The sequence below is a fragment of the Engraulis encrasicolus genome, chromosome 8, assembly GCF_034702125.1.
Source record: "Engraulis encrasicolus isolate BLACKSEA-1 chromosome 8, IST_EnEncr_1.0, whole genome shotgun sequence".
Taxonomy (NCBI): Eukaryota; Metazoa; Chordata; class Actinopteri; order Clupeiformes; family Engraulidae; genus Engraulis; species Engraulis encrasicolus.
The window spans coordinates 30,711,044-30,726,282 of NC_085864.1; the positions used below are offsets into that span (position 1 = coordinate 30,711,044).

A 15,239-nucleotide genomic window follows, 5' to 3' on the forward strand; every position below is an offset into this window, starting at 1 on the left:
CGTCTACTGTGATCCTTAAAGGTTTGGAAGTGTTGAAACTCTTGCGATGTCAAGGTACAGCTTCAGATGGAATAAAGAGATTAGGATTTTTTTTAATTTAAAAGTAACAACTGGCATAATTTAAAAGGGTATACATCCCATTGCAGGGATTTTACAACTGTTACACTCTTACACACAATGTTAGTGTGTGTGATATTTCTAGCACCCAAGTAGACTGAATGATGCTTTACAACAGGGGTGGGGAACCTTTTTCATTCAAATTCATCCGAGGGCCGTAAAAGTCCTCTGAGGGCGGTATTATGAACACAAATCAGGATTTCCCCTTGCACTTTAGGCCTATATTGAAGGCAGCTACCTTTTAAAACAGTCCCACCTTCTCTAGGACCCCTGAATTTAACTTCATTGTATTGCAAAAATGTAATTTCTAATAATCCTTTACAAAATATGCCATATTTCATGTGAAGCTGCAAATCATATCGGGGACTGGATAAAACGACCTCAAGGGCCGCAAGCGGCCCTCCAGACAGAGGTTCCCCACCCCTGAATGATGCTTTACAATACTCAATATAGTTCTCTACATGCATAATACAGTACACAGCCATAATGAGTAAAGAGTAACATTCTGAATAATATTTCAATAAGCACACAGATTATTTGAAAAACAGAAACGGAAAAGAAAATGTCAGTCTCTGATATTATGGTGTGGCAGAAATGAGTACACCCCAGAGTGATGGCCAATTTGTGTCTTCAAAACTCATTGATGTTCACATTCACACTGAGTTCAGATCAGGTCTATACATTGCTCACCTGCAGATCAGTAGTTGCCATAGGTGTGTGTTTAGGGTCAGTGTCATGTTGGAAAAGAACACAATGGCTACGTTTACATGATGGTTTTAATTTCGAATTAACTCACTTTGTTTCTGAATAAATGTTAATTCCGCTTTGAAAACGTAATTTAAACGCCTTAATTCAGAATTAACTGAAAGATCAAAGGAAACTTGACGTAACTATTTGATTTTGAATTGTTAATTGTTAAATGACCCACAATGAGGACATGGCGTGATGGTAACATCTTCGCTATACATAGAGCAATACATGTACGTATGTATTTATTATTCCATCAATGGAATGCAGTTCTCTAACACAAGCAGCACTCCTGTAGCCTGGAGTAGCCCATCTTTCTAACGCCATGTAGTTTTGATGTCATCAGTTCCAAAAATATTGTATTAAGTATTAACCGCATTTTTAGATAATGGTGGCAAAATGGATCAACATATATTGTAACAAAAAAACTTGGGAAAAAATGAACTTTCAAAAAAAGGTATTTATTTTGTCCAGTATGGCAAAGGGTAGGTGCTTTAGCACCACCTCATCCCTACCTGTGCACACCTATGACCTTGTGTGATTATTGAAATATTGTTCAAAATGTCACTTTTCAAAAGGGGTGTACTCATTTTTGCTTTTTACTAAAGCTGTAAAGAAGAATTGGAACATTCCAGAAGAATTGTAAAGAAGAATACGTAAATTGTGCTGGTATTTTGTTAAATAAGAGACTCAGACAAGAGACTATGATGATGACTGTCTCATTTTCCTTTCGTGGTCCGCTATGGTCTCCCGTATCCATATGAGGTAGTTTCCTAAGCGTGTGTACACACCGTATTTCCCCACGGCGGCGCATTTCTCCCCCCAGCTGACCACCCCCACCAGGAACCAGGTGTCCCTGTAGTTGACCACGTACGGCCCACCACTGTCCCCGGAGCAGGCGTCCTGCTCTCTGTTCAGGAACCCCGCGCAGAACATGTTGTCTGTGATGATCTGTGGAGAGAGAATAGGGGGGCAGAGCAGAGGTGACTCTAGGGTCAGCTGGAGCTCCAAGAAAATATTCAAAAGAATAAACGGTAACACTTTCTATGAAGCCCATATCTATAGCGCATTATGACCGCATTTATGACAAATTATAATGCACATTATAATTACTAACAACAACGCATTACGACTACACCCATGATGTTTCATGATGCTTTATGTTAACAGTAATGAATAACCATGAATCTAGCTTATAAATTATGCTTTATAAATCCAAGGGTGTTATGAGTGCTCAAGACTGGATGGGAACTTCAGGCTGATTATGATGCATTATAGATGTGCATTATACAGTGCATTATAGATGCACCCATATGAACTTAACTTTACTTAGAGCACACAGTGACGACTTATGATCTCATATGGAACATTATGCATCTTATGAGCCCTTATGACAGTTTATCATCCAGGTCTGTGCATTGAGGGGTATAGGTCCTCATAATGTACTTAAAGCCCCATCAGGTAGCCTGTAGTTTATAGCCAGTCATGAGCACTCATGAGACGCTTGGATTTATAAAGCATTATAAGCTAGATTCATGGTTATTCATAACTGTTAATATAAAGCATCATGAAGCATTATGAGTGTAGTCATAATGCGTTGTAAGTAATTATAACGTGCATTATAAGTTCTTATAAATGCGCTTATAATGCGCTATAGATATGGGCTTTAAGTTAAGTGTTACCGAATAAACATTTGAATCAAAATCGCTGCTAGTCTAGGAAGTGTGGACTGTTATTCACTATCTAAGGGGTTGGGGGCTGCCTGGTGACAAGATGCGCCTCTGAGGTGAGGTATTCCACAAAGCTGGTTCAATAGTAAACCAGGTTAAGTAACCTTGAGGTAGTGAGTAAATCATCTTAATTTGTCTGCAGGACATCTGTTAGCGGATTTACCACTGCTTGTAAGTTAACTTAGCCAGCTTCATCACTAAACCACATTCTTGGAATACTTCCCAAGTGTGGTTATGGTGCAAGTCAGAAATCTTAAGGCAAACATTTAGTATCCCCAGCTGAATATTGAGATGGTTTTCTGGCCCTGCCATGCATTCCTCGACTCCTTGCCAAGTTGACTTCTCTCTGCTTGAGAAAATTAAAAGTTTGCCAAATATTTGACCCATGCATTTTATGAACCAGCTGATCGTTAAAAAAAAGCACTGGAATCAATTTTATCGACAAGTAACTGAAATCACTCATGCACATGTGAATGAATAGATGGCAGCATTTTTCATTTCTGCAACTGTAAACACCCCAGGTGGTGGGTGTTAATTTAGCGCCCTGCAGATATGTCAAAAGTAAAAGTAAAAGATAAAAAGAAACCGTTTCCTTTCAACACAGATAACTTATCTGAGGAACCAGAGACCTGTGTACTTGTCTTGTCTTACTACCAGCTAACTGTACTGGTTGAATGAAATTTGTGGTGGGTTCTTGTTACAGTAGGTTTTTAGTGGGTTTTCTGTAACAACACAGTCTATCTACCACATTAGGTACAATAGAGTAACTGGTGTAACAGCTATGCAAAGTCATGTGCTAGGATTGTACTTACGCTATGAATTTGCTTTTAATTTTGACACCTTTGGTGCCCTGAATGTAATGTAATGTAATGTAATGCCTGCGGCTGCGAGGTCTCCTCACCTGTTCTGTGGAGGCCATGCACTTCATCTGATCCACCACCGGGAGCGCCACTTTCCTGAGGAACCGCGAGGACCGGCCCCTGTAGCGCGTGGCCCCCCAGCCCGTGGCCAGCCCCATGGTGCCGTCCCGCATCAGCTGACGAGCCAGGTTGGGGTCCGGCATGCAGGCCGGGATGGCATACGGCCCAAACGTGACTGGCTCAGCCAGGTACAGAAGAGCGATGTCGCTGTCAAAGGTGAACTCGTGGAAGAACGGGTGAGCTATGGAGTGGGCCACTGCTATCTTCTGCTCGTCAGGGTCCGGGCGCTTCTTGTCATAGTCACCTGATGGGCACACACACAGAGAGGCACATGTTGACTGACAAGTGACAAAACATTTCTTTTTAGGGACCCCACAGAAGTCATCCTGCAATCTCATTTGATGCTATTACTGTTTAATCATTTAAGCACAAGAGAGCTTGCGTGGCAATTTTGAGTTTATTGCACAATTTACAGTTTTTAACACTGACTTCTTTGATTAATTTCTCTTCGACCAAAACAACTAATGTGGCCGTTAACATATAGACTATAATAGTACATGGCACCCTCAGCCACTCTCGAATGTTGAGGTCTAACTACAGTGGATAAAGTGGGCAGGTGGGGGTCAATGCTGCAAACAGTGGCCCCTGTGAACACATTATAATCCTATATCAGCCTAATCTTAACCCCTTAAAGGGCGGGTTATGCTTCCTACTTGTGCCACAGAGTGAGCTTGTCGCAGCCATGATGCAGTTAATTTTGGTTTATGCCCTGTTTTGAAGCACGGTCTGCGCGATGTCATTCCACGCTGAAACTGCCTTCAATACAAAGAGTAAACTAGACGTGTCGGTTGTTTTTTAGCATCACAGACTCGACGAGAATGAAAATGAAACATTAAATCTTTATATCACGTGCATGTTTGATCGCACTGGCAGCCTCAGTGGTAGTTTGGAACAAAGAAGTGGCTCATTTGTCGAGGACGAAGCGGAATGTTTCCTCGACCTCGGAACCACTGTTCAACTGTCCAAATAACTTCAGCGTCGTAACTTGCAAGCACATGTGTTGTCTTTGGTTCGTGTAAATAAATCAAACAACATAGCACGGGCAACTTATTTAATGAAGAGCTCACAGTCCGTAGACAGACGAAGGTTAGAACAAGGAAGTAGCGCTTGTTCTCGACTCAAGGACAGAGCAGGCTGGTCGAGAGGACCAATCAGAGACCTATTTTCGCCCTTTCACGCCGTCGCTCCCTGCGTCGAGACACAATTTCGGGGAGGTGCCCCAGAGTACCTGCGTGATGGGGGGGCTTCACTCCGTTAACTGCGCGGCTCACTGCATCATGATGCAGTGACGCTGATCTCGAGGCATAAACCACCCTTAACTCCCCCACTGCAGTGCTCCCCTGCAGTCGGGGGTGTCGCTAGGATGGGAAAGGTCAGATTTTAAGGGCCCAAGCACTGACAGCTCTGACTTAAGGGGCCCCAAAAGGGGGTCCTTAAATTAAGGGAGCCCAAAATTAGAATCTTTCATCGGGCCCAAAATGTATGGCGCTCCCCTGCCTGCAGTCACCTATAGTCACATGGTGCGCCTCATCCGCCAGACAGTGAGCAGCAGTGACCACCCAGCGCTCGTTGATGAGCGTCCCTCCACAGAAGCCGTAGCCATTAGACCTACGGAGGAGAACCTGCATGGGAGGGGAGAGCAACAGTAGAATTACAAGCTAGCCTGATTATCATCGACGTTCAAATCTCTTCGAGACTTGGTCTGACAAAGAGCATAACAGTTAACGTTTCCCAAACGGCATGGTTGACCTGTCTCCCTTGGTTTGCTTATGTTTGTTTGCTTACCGACAAAGTGGGAGGAGTTCCCGTATTTGCGGGAACTCAGAAAGGACTTGCATTGCTCTAGTCTTGACCTGACTAGTTGCAACGCTGAAAGTGTTGCGTCACTAGGAGGGCACAGCCTGGCTTAGTACAGTAAAAGCGTACCCAGGACTCTCCTATATTGGTGGTGGGGGCCCTATTGGGACATTGGTAGGTTGTATAGGGGGGCCCCATCAGTGTCTTGCCCTGGGGCCCTGTGTGCAATTGTTCTGCCACTGTGTTCCATCTGTGCATTTGTTTTCAGTGTGTTCCACATCCGTAGACATTACTTAATGCAATACTGTACTACATTGTTTTTTTAACCTGAAAAAGATGTGCCTAAAATTATTTTAGTGTTCAACTACTTTCAATTGTAAGTCACCTACGAGCCTGCTCTACACACCACCATCCATCGCCTATAGGCTATGACCACCGTAAGGGCTTATTTTGGTGTTGCCTTATAGAAAAGTAAAATGTGTTATCCTAATCATTTTCTGTTTTAAAAAAGGACCATGAAGTGAAATCCTTGAATTTAATTTCAATTAGACATCAATCCAAACATTGTGTCATAAAGGAAATAGAAAGATTCCAAGTGTGCAGGATTATCTCTAGGATAACTTGAATAAAAATTGTTTTTTTTTTCATTTCGCCACCATTTCCCCTTTTCTATACCACATCATGATCACCCATGACCAAGGCTCTAAATTAACTATTTTCGTCTCCAGCCTAATTCGTTTGTAAATGTTAATCTTACTAGCCAAGCGCACACTCACTAATGGGTCAAAGTGGCTAGCAAGTTGGTTTTTCTACCAGTCAAACTGAAGTTTCACCAGCATTTGGCCGGTTGGTTGGTGGTCATTTAGAGCTCTGCCCGTGACATGTTGGCACCTCCACCCCATCTCCTCCTCACCTGCCAGGGGCTGCCTCCTTGCTTCTGCAGCAGGCCCCCAACAATGCGTGTGTCGTTGGCCTCCAGCTCCTCAAGGTCCCCGTAGTAGTACCCATCATCCCTTACAGTGCCCTGCTCAGTGCTGTTTGAGTTATTATTAACCCCTTGCAGGGTGGTGGAGTTGCTTGCGTCTGGGTGAGTGGAGTTGTGACTTGACTTTGGTGTGTGGGTGAGGACCTGTGTGTCATTGGAGTCGAGGGAGCGGTAGTGGTGGTAGGAGGAGAGACCAGTCCACTGCTTACCACAAGGGAACTTCACTGGTGGAGACAGAGACACAGACAGCAACAGGTTATCTCCACATCATCATGGACAGCTTTAGTCTTTTATGGTGCTAGAGACCTTAGGGAATCAAGACAATGGACATTGTGAGTGAGAAGCATGCCTTTTTGCAATCAATCTTTGTCTTTTGGACCTCAGGAAGAACAGGAAGAAACATGATGTTATCGCAAAGGTGTTGCTTTGGCCAGATTTCTACCAAATCTGGCAACCAGCCGTTTCCTTTGCACGACTGCAAACAAAATGTGATTTTGAGTCAACGTGGTCCTTCCATCGCCTGGACTACAGAAGAAGATAAGGACACCTCCCATGTTCAGAGTAGCCCTGCAATGCACGTTTCCACATTATGAATACAAGCTTCATAGACAGTGTTTATCCATGCCTGGTCCATGATTCCTGGTGACCTGTCATCAATACCTGGTTACCTGGTATACACCTGAAACTTCTTCTTACCTACAAGACAGGTGAAACATCTGAAACGCTTCTTACATACCAGACAAGTGAAACATTTGAAACGTGTCTTACATACCAGACACCGAGCTAGAAATGTGTTTTGGTTTGCTCACAAATTCAAGAACCTCCATGTCTGGTCAATAATACCTGGTTACCTGTCATCAATACCTGGTTATCTGGTGTGCGCCTGAAATGCATCATACCTACCAGACAGGTGAAACATCTGAAACACATCTCATCTGTTCTTACAGGGGCGACATGTGACACGTGTCTTCAAGTTGAAGTTTATTGTAGCCATCTCAACAGTTTAAAAAACAGCTACTAGCTAGGAATGTGTTTTGGTTTGCTCACAAATTCAACAACCTCCTGGCCCCACCGTGGCCTAACGGTATAGGGCACTCATCTGCTACGCGGCCGACCCGGGTTCAATTCCCGGTCCGGGTCATTTGACCTTTGCCCTTCCCCGCCTCTCGTCCCAACTCACTTCCTGTCTGTCCTGTCTCATAATAAAGGCCTGAAAAGCCCCAAAAAATACTTGAATAAAAAAATCAACAACCTCCAGTAACACTTTATATTAATGTCTGCTTATAAAGCATTAATAACACTTAGTAAATAATGAACAAATGATGAAGAAAGCATTGATAAATGTTTGTAAATGACTTGTAAATGTTTGTAAATGTTATGTTAATATTTATCAAACATTTTCAAATTGTTTGTACATGACTAATAATACTCCGTTAAAAGATTTGTGAAATCGTGAACATATTATTTGTAGATATTTTATAAAGTATGAACAAAATGTAGCTAATAATAAAAACATTTCTCAATGTTTTGTTCATCATTAGCTAATTGATTACTTTATAAGCTAAGCGGACATTAATATAAAGTGCTACCCAACCTCCTTACCTGTGGGACTGCAGCCCTTCCCGTCATCGTCCAGCTGGTATCCCTCAGCACAGCTGCAGATGACGCTGGTGGTGCGATCCCAGTTGCTGCAGTAGTGCAGACAGCCTCCGTTCTTATACTCGCAGTCAAACACCTCTACATGAACAGAGCAACAGTTATCAAACCCATAAACAGATACTGTATGTTAATGCGCTGATACACCATTGTTTTCAGTTAACAGACAACAGAGAACAAGAGAACAGTTGCCCAACACACATGCCATAACATACGTAGCATTGCTTATGGTCACTGATGGGCAAAATGGATTACTTACATACAATCCAGTGCCACATATTCCAAATGACCTTGTTTTACCTGTCCAATTCAACCAGGTGATCAGTCAACCAGCCAATCACCTGACTGAATTGGACAGGTAAAACTAAATCATTTGAAATAATATGGAACTACATTGTAACTGATGAATCCATTTTGCTCATTCAATATAATACAACCTGAATTTATTTATTTATTTATTTATTTATTTATTTATCTTCATCACTGATTAGAGTGGAGATGCAGGCACAGACAGACAGTCAGATATACAAGCAGACAGACAGACAGGCAGGCTATTGTGTTGGTACCACCTGTTTCACAGTTCTGGCCCTCAAAGCGTGGGGGGCACAGGCACAGGTACTGGTGTCTGTCAACCGAACAGATGCCACCATTGAGGCATGGGTTGAAACGGCAGTAGTTGATAGCTGAAGAAAGAAACGACATCAGTTGAGCATACCTGGATTGCACTTTTTTCAAATTCAAATTTCTTTATTAGAGGATAGCCTCTTGAGATAAAAAATCTTGTTTTCGAGAGGGTCCTCAAAAAAACAGACATACACACAGTACATTCACACACACACTGCAGCTCTTCTGCAGAGGGCACTAAAGATGCTAAAGATGCTTAACACTGACCTTGATATTTGTACCAGAATTCCATCTGTGGGGGAGTGATACACACTATTAATAGACAGCATTTAATAGATACATAATATTCTGAGTCTGACTTGCTTGTTAAGGAAGGCAGTTCGAGTATGTATGTTCATAGAAACCTAAATGTTTTTTTGGTGCACGTTTTTTGAAAAAAAAATAAAAGTTCGGGAGAAGGGTTGGCATGCCCTAATTACCACTTGCATTCTTTTCTCTGTTCAACCATCATTCGTTGGAATTCAGCGCAAAAAGATAGACATGTCTAGTCACCCACCTGAATCTCATTCTGCGCTCATCCATCATTCTGTGAATTTCAGTCTACTCAAATTTGGAATGCCCCTTAACCAACTAGACAGCATTTATTCTCTGCTCACCTGTCTACAGTCAGAAATTAGCTTTCTCGACTTGCACCCACCACCTCCCTGCTCACCTCCCTTGCATCACTGTTCGGTCGATTCAGTCCTGCCCTAGCTTCCTCTCCAGTTCACCTTACTCCTTTGCTCTCTGACCATCATTGGCCAGGAGCGGTCAACTCAGACCTCGCACATATCTGCGGGCTAAGATACTGCCCAAACTGTCAATGGTGCCCCGTAGGCCTGCTCCCGAGCTTGAAAATGTCCACCATGTAGACATTTCTCGACCGTTGCAGTACTTCAGCACCATGGGCAGCGATCTTGCCCAATACGCTGCGTAATCAAACTATCTCAGCTTCTCGAGTGCAGTGGTCCACGCAGACCCTGTAAAGCACTTTGATGATCGGTCCACCGCGTGGACAGCCACTCTCCTGTGAGAGCTGCATGATCACAAGAAGTCTCTTCTCTACCAAGAATTTCAGATGGTGAACTAATGAAAGTATGTTACTGAGATTGTGAATCATTCCTTTGAGAAATCTGTTCCCTCAATTTTCCAAAGGGACAATACAATTCAGAATTGTTTTTTTTTTACCACTGACTAAACTGCTTTCTCTTCATCTGGTCTAGATGAATGAGGTCCTCATTATTGCATGATGTGTATTGGGAAGGGGTTAGGTAGGTACCGTCTTCTCTTTGGTCTGGAAGATCTCGAAGGCCTCCTCCTGATTGCAGGTCTCCTCATAGCACTCCCTCTCCAGGTTCCCCGGACGGATCTCCTCCAGGAAGGAGTTGGCCCTCCTGGTCCTCAGCAGCCCAGACGCCCTCTGGGGTTCCAGGAACACTGGGCCCCAAGGAGACCCCCCCACACACATACAGGATACATGTTAATACCGCATATGGGCAAAATGCATTCATTAGTTACAATCTAGCGCTGCCACATGATCCAAATGACCCGTGAAGTTCAACCAGGTGATTGTTTAACCAGACAATCACCTGGCTGAATTTGACTGGTAAAACCAAGTCATTTGGAACATGTGGCACTGTATTATAACTGATTAATCAATTTTGCCAATCATTGATGTTACTACTCTTGTAAATGTTGGCCTTCGTATGTTGCATGTGTGTTTGCATATCTGTTACATGTTAAACACCATGTGTTATGGCTGTGTTTGTGGGAAATACAGAAATGCCATTCCTGTCACAGGATACATGTAAACAGGCATGCAACACCGCCACAATTACGTACCGCTATGTCCAGTATGTCTGTTGCATGTTCAATGTTTGAATCAATTTGTACGTGGGAAATGTGGGGATGTACTTCATGTAAACAGACATGCATCATTACTTCCATTATGATGTCTGCTGTATGTTAAATGGTGTGCTATGGTTGTGGGAAATGTTTGGGGGAAATGTGGCAATGCAGTTAATGTCATAGGACACATGTAAACAGACTTGGCAGAAGCACTACTTCTGCTATTCGTCTGTTACATGTTAAAAGTCATATGCTATAATTATATTTGTGTGGAAAATGTGGAAAAGCACTTTATGGCACACAGGATACATGTAAACAGATTCAAAACAATTTCTACTGACGTTACGATTGGGAGTATTTCTAAACGATTCAAACATGTGGGCACTGGGCAGTGCAGGAAAACTCTTCAACAAGAACCCCTGAATAAGCTGCACTGATTCTTTTTTTAAAGATTTTTTTTGGGTCTTTTTGACTTTATTTATGATAGTACAGTGAAGAGAAGATGGTGACAGGAAGCGAGCGGGGAGAGAGAGAGACAAGGAATAGCCGGCGAAGGACCCAGGCCGGGAATCGAACCCGGGTCGGCCACATAGCACACGAGTGCCCCACCGCTTGGCCACAGCAGGTCCACACTGCATTGATTCTAATAAATAAGACTGATGTTGTGTGGGGTCAGCATGACTTGATAGAAATTTGGCTACTGCATTGAACAACAACAAGCAGTGCAGCATCAGTTCACAAGCTGGCAAAGGAAAGCCAGGAGGGAGGTGATGCGACCCCTGAAGTATGCACAGAAAAACAATCGTTATCACAAACCCCTGTGTGCCGCGGTGTCTGAAAAACCGGCCATATCACTGCTGTATCCATATCATGGTGGAACATTCTGGAATGTATCTGGCCTCAGTCCAGCCACTCTCTCTCTTTTCTCTCTCTCTTGTTCTCTCTCTCTCTCTCTCTCTCTCTCTCTCTCTCTCTCTCTCTCTCTCTCTCTCTCTCTCTCTCTCTCTCATTCTCTCTCTCTCTCTCTGCAGACACATCCTCTGCAGCTCCATAGAGGGAGGAAACAACACCAAGTGAGCCAAGTAACACATCTGGCAGCAGCAGGATGTGGGGATGTGGGGATGTGGGGACTGGACAGGAGGGTAAACAGGAAGCTAAGGCGCACTGTGCTGTGCTGCAGGGGCGTCAGCTGACCTATTGCTATACAGGGGCACGGTAGGGCACCAAGAGATAATGCGAGACTGCAAAGTGCACACGCAAAACTTTTTTTTTTGCAGTTATTTATTTTAAAAAGCTTGTGAATTAATTATATTATTACAAGTAGTGCATGTGCGCTATTTAGTGTGCATTCTGTAGATTACTCTGTATGCTAAACTGAGCTAAATTCCAAGGTGGCAAGGTTTTTTGATGAAATTCATACTGGGGCACAGCAAATCAATATCCAGGCACATGCCCCAGTAAAGTAGGTCTAGGGACGCCCCTGCTGGGCTGCGCTGGGCTTCGCTATGCCAAGAGGAAGATCATGGGCGGTTCTAGACAAGGGCCAGGGTGGGCCGGGGCCCCTGTAGATTTCCTCCTGGCCCCTGTTGTGGGCCCTGCGCTGAACATTCAATGACTGCGACATGATATACTGTACTGTTAAGGAAATTAGTTAAACTAATTCATTAGATGAGACCACAACAAGTTGATCAGAGTATACAGTTGATTATTCTTAAATATACATTTTTGTATATATATTCACATTATTAAAAATGTATCTCTTTTGCCAATTTATGTGCCCCCCTAAAAAAATAGTGCCCCCTCCTCAGGCCCCCTGGTGATTTTGGTCTAGAACCGCCCAAGAGGAAGATGCTTTTAAGGGAGAACACAATGAGGCTGTCCTTACCTTTCGCTGCCAAGCCTGTGAGGACACTGCAGGCCAGTAGGAGCAGGGGCAGGGGCAGGAGAGGAGAACATAACACACACCTCACAGGCACAGCCATCACTCTGGCACAAGCTCTGTGGGAATTGTAGGCAAAGGCAGAGAGAATACTGCATACCAATGTCTCATGAAGAGCTCGAGAAAATGAATACTATATCTAAAGACCTCATCTTGAAGTCACCACCTACAGAGTCAGGGCCGCTGACAGCTTTTGCCGGGCCCGGGACAAAGACATCTGAAATACCCCCCCACCCAATACTTATAATGTAATAGGGACCCAAATCTGGGCCCCCTGTCTCACTGGGCCCGGGACGACTGACCCCATCATCATGTCCCATAATGATTGAGTCCATTGTCATCACTCTGCCACAGGCTCTGTCCTCTGTACAAGGACAACATGGCTAGCCTGATAAACCAGACTAAATGTGAGATTGGATGTTTAATTTCATCTAAAACAGTCACCACTTTATCAGAATTTGGCCACCACTGATCCTGACAGTCATATTACAGATCACAGTCAGATTACAGTTAGTGACATCAGTGACTGTGACAGTGTGCTGTGATGAGAAAAAACCCTGAAAGTTATAACTGCATTTCTGTGACAACATTTTACAAAAAGTCTACAGTTTAGAGTTTCAGATTATTCCACTAACTCCAGGGTTTGTAATTTGTTACAAACACATTTATTGTCATTTACCAGTAGGCTTATCTTCATTTAAGGTAAATTTAATTGATTAACATATTTAGGACTAGTGTCAAACTCATTTTACCGTACATCTGTACTCAAATCTGAATTCTTGTATATTGATAGGTCAGATAGATCAACAGTTCAGTAGCTTATAATTACATGACCTTAAGTTGTACCCTGAAAAATATAGAATCGTATAGCGCACAGCGCAGAGCCGTCAATAAAGTATATGGTGACCAAGGCCATAGGTCAAACAACCACAACACTGTGGAAGATTAGCCCCTTACACAGAGCCTGTTAAAACCTTAATGTCACACAAATATTAATAACCAAGTCTTCATCTGCTACTTAAAGCTCTCTGCAATGTCATAACAATGTTGTTATGTTGTAGTTGAGTATTCTCAGTGGAGAGAGAGTAGGCCCGTCCATGGGCCCATCTGAAGTAAGAGGCTACGTTTAGGAAATCAACTAATTTAGACAATAGTAAGTAATGTTCGTCCATATAATGGACCAGTGCATTTCCTATATAGCATGCACATAGATATTAAAATCAAGCATTTTAATGAATATCAGGACCTACCTGTTTTAGTGAATTCTGCTTGGAATAAGATTGAGGACTGGCAGTGTTGTGGGCTACTGACCTTCAGTCTCTAAATATTGACAAAGGCCAACGTAAAAACCATGACATCAAGACCACCACCCACACATGACGTATCGTAAATGACACACACACAGCTTTTACACAAACCAATATATATTTTTTTATTACAGCATGACAGATTTCCACTGTACAAGAAGACCGTATATACACTCCCGAAAGGGGTCTATTTACAATAAAGACGGGAAAAAAGTACAGCCAACAGTTATCACGTACATGTATTTATAATTTATCAATAAATACTGGACAGGCAGATGGGAAGGATGCCCTACAGAGCTCTCAATTCTAGATAGGCAGAGAGAGAGGACAACCCTTTAATAATATTGGGTCCTTTTCTGAGGACTCCTGATATGATCATGATAAATCAGTCCGCACACAAGACAAAACTGACAAAAATGAAAGCTACAACACATGCAGTATACTTACACTGCTGGACTTTACACGTGTTCAATAATTACAAGGCAGAAGTTGTTGTTAATGTGTGTGTGTGTTAGGGCTGCACAATTAATCGGAAAATAATCAAAATCGTGATAAAATAGTGAAATCGAACTCATGATTTTAATCGTGATTTAATCATGGCAATAGTGACCTACTTTTGAGAGCGTCCTTGAAGCCAGAACATACAGACAGGCTGGTGTTTCTGGCCAGAAATCTGTCCACTTAAGTTTCATGCTATTGCCTTTACATAATTATTACAATTAATTTTATTTTGCTCATCCCGTATGTAATTCATTCTTGGCTATATTTAATCTTGTTATAATTTTCAAAAAAAATCTGCGAAAATCAATAATCGTGATTAATAATCGTGATTATGATTTTGACCAAAATAATCGTGATTATGATTTTTTCCATAATCGTGCAGCCCTAGTGTGTGTGTGTGTGTTTCTAATTTTCTCCTGGTAAAGCACTGGTATGTACCTTACACAGGTAGTTTTTTGGGGGGAGGCAAAGGTGTTCCCAGTCTCCGTCCCAACAAGAGCCCTGACTGATATGTGGGTGGCTATCGGAGTATCGGAGTGGCTATTGTAGTCGCTAGGGAGCTTTAAGGCATGATGGGGGGCTATTCCAAGAGGCAGGTTTTGGTAGTAAACCAGTCTTAGTTAACCTGGAGGCAGTGGTAAAATCAGGTAGTAAAAACAGCCTGGAGTGCCCAGTTACGAAATGACACCTGCAGGCTATCAATTAGCAGGTTACCACATTCGGCTACTAACAGTAACTTAGCTACAGTAACTTACTTACAGTAATTTAGCTTAGCTTTCTCTTAAACCAGATTCTTGGAATGAACCCCCCCTGGAGTGCTGTGGTGAGGAGCAGTCCTTCACACTCCAGAACACACACACAGTGTTGAGCCCTCTACATTCTTTTAAAAGGCAGGCATCGTCATTTAGTCCCCCCCCCACACACACACACTAATCAAATCTACTCTTCAGCTACACAAACACTACACAA

At 42.9% G+C, this 15,239-nt stretch overlaps 1 protein-coding gene across 2 annotated transcripts; it reads right to left on the reverse strand.

Annotated features, from left to right (window-relative positions):
• Positions 1–72: 72 nt before the first annotated feature.
• Positions 73–13,784, reverse strand: LOC134454453 (coagulation factor IX). 2 transcript variants are annotated; one of them, XM_063205451.1, is made up of 10 exons: positions 13,713–13,784; positions 12,409–12,521; positions 9,955–10,112; positions 8,904–8,928; positions 8,582–8,695; positions 7,959–8,093; positions 6,285–6,580; positions 5,082–5,196; positions 3,496–3,818; positions 73–1,815 (listed from the first exon to the last, which is right to left on the reverse strand). In XM_063205451.1, exons 2-10 carry the CDS (start codon positions 12,503–12,505, stop codon positions 1,567–1,569), a joined length of 1,512 nt encoding a protein of 503 aa, XP_063061521.1. In that variant the 5' UTR covers positions 12,506–12,521; positions 13,713–13,784; the 3' UTR covers positions 73–1,566. The 2 variants fall into 2 exon arrangements, with proteins under 2 accessions (XP_063061521.1, XP_063061522.1); XM_063205452.1 differs by lacking the exon at positions 7,959–8,093.
• Positions 13,785–15,239: the final 1,455 nt, after the last annotated feature.

Excerpts from the sequence above, each read along its gene's own strand:
- LOC134454453 (XM_063205451.1), bottom strand. The coding sequence starts at position 12,505 with ATGGCTGTGCCTGTGAGGTGTGTGTTATGTTCTCCTCTCCTGCCCCTG. Across the intron at positions 8,929-9,954 it reads TCCAGACCAAAGAGAAGACG|ATGGAATTCTGGTACAAATA; the intron begins GTACCTACCTAA and ends ACTCCCCCACAG. Across the intron at positions 5,197-6,284 it reads AAGGAGGCAGCCCCTGGCAG|GTTCTCCTCCGTAGGTCTAA; the intron begins GTGAGGAGGAGA and ends CCTCCCATGCAG.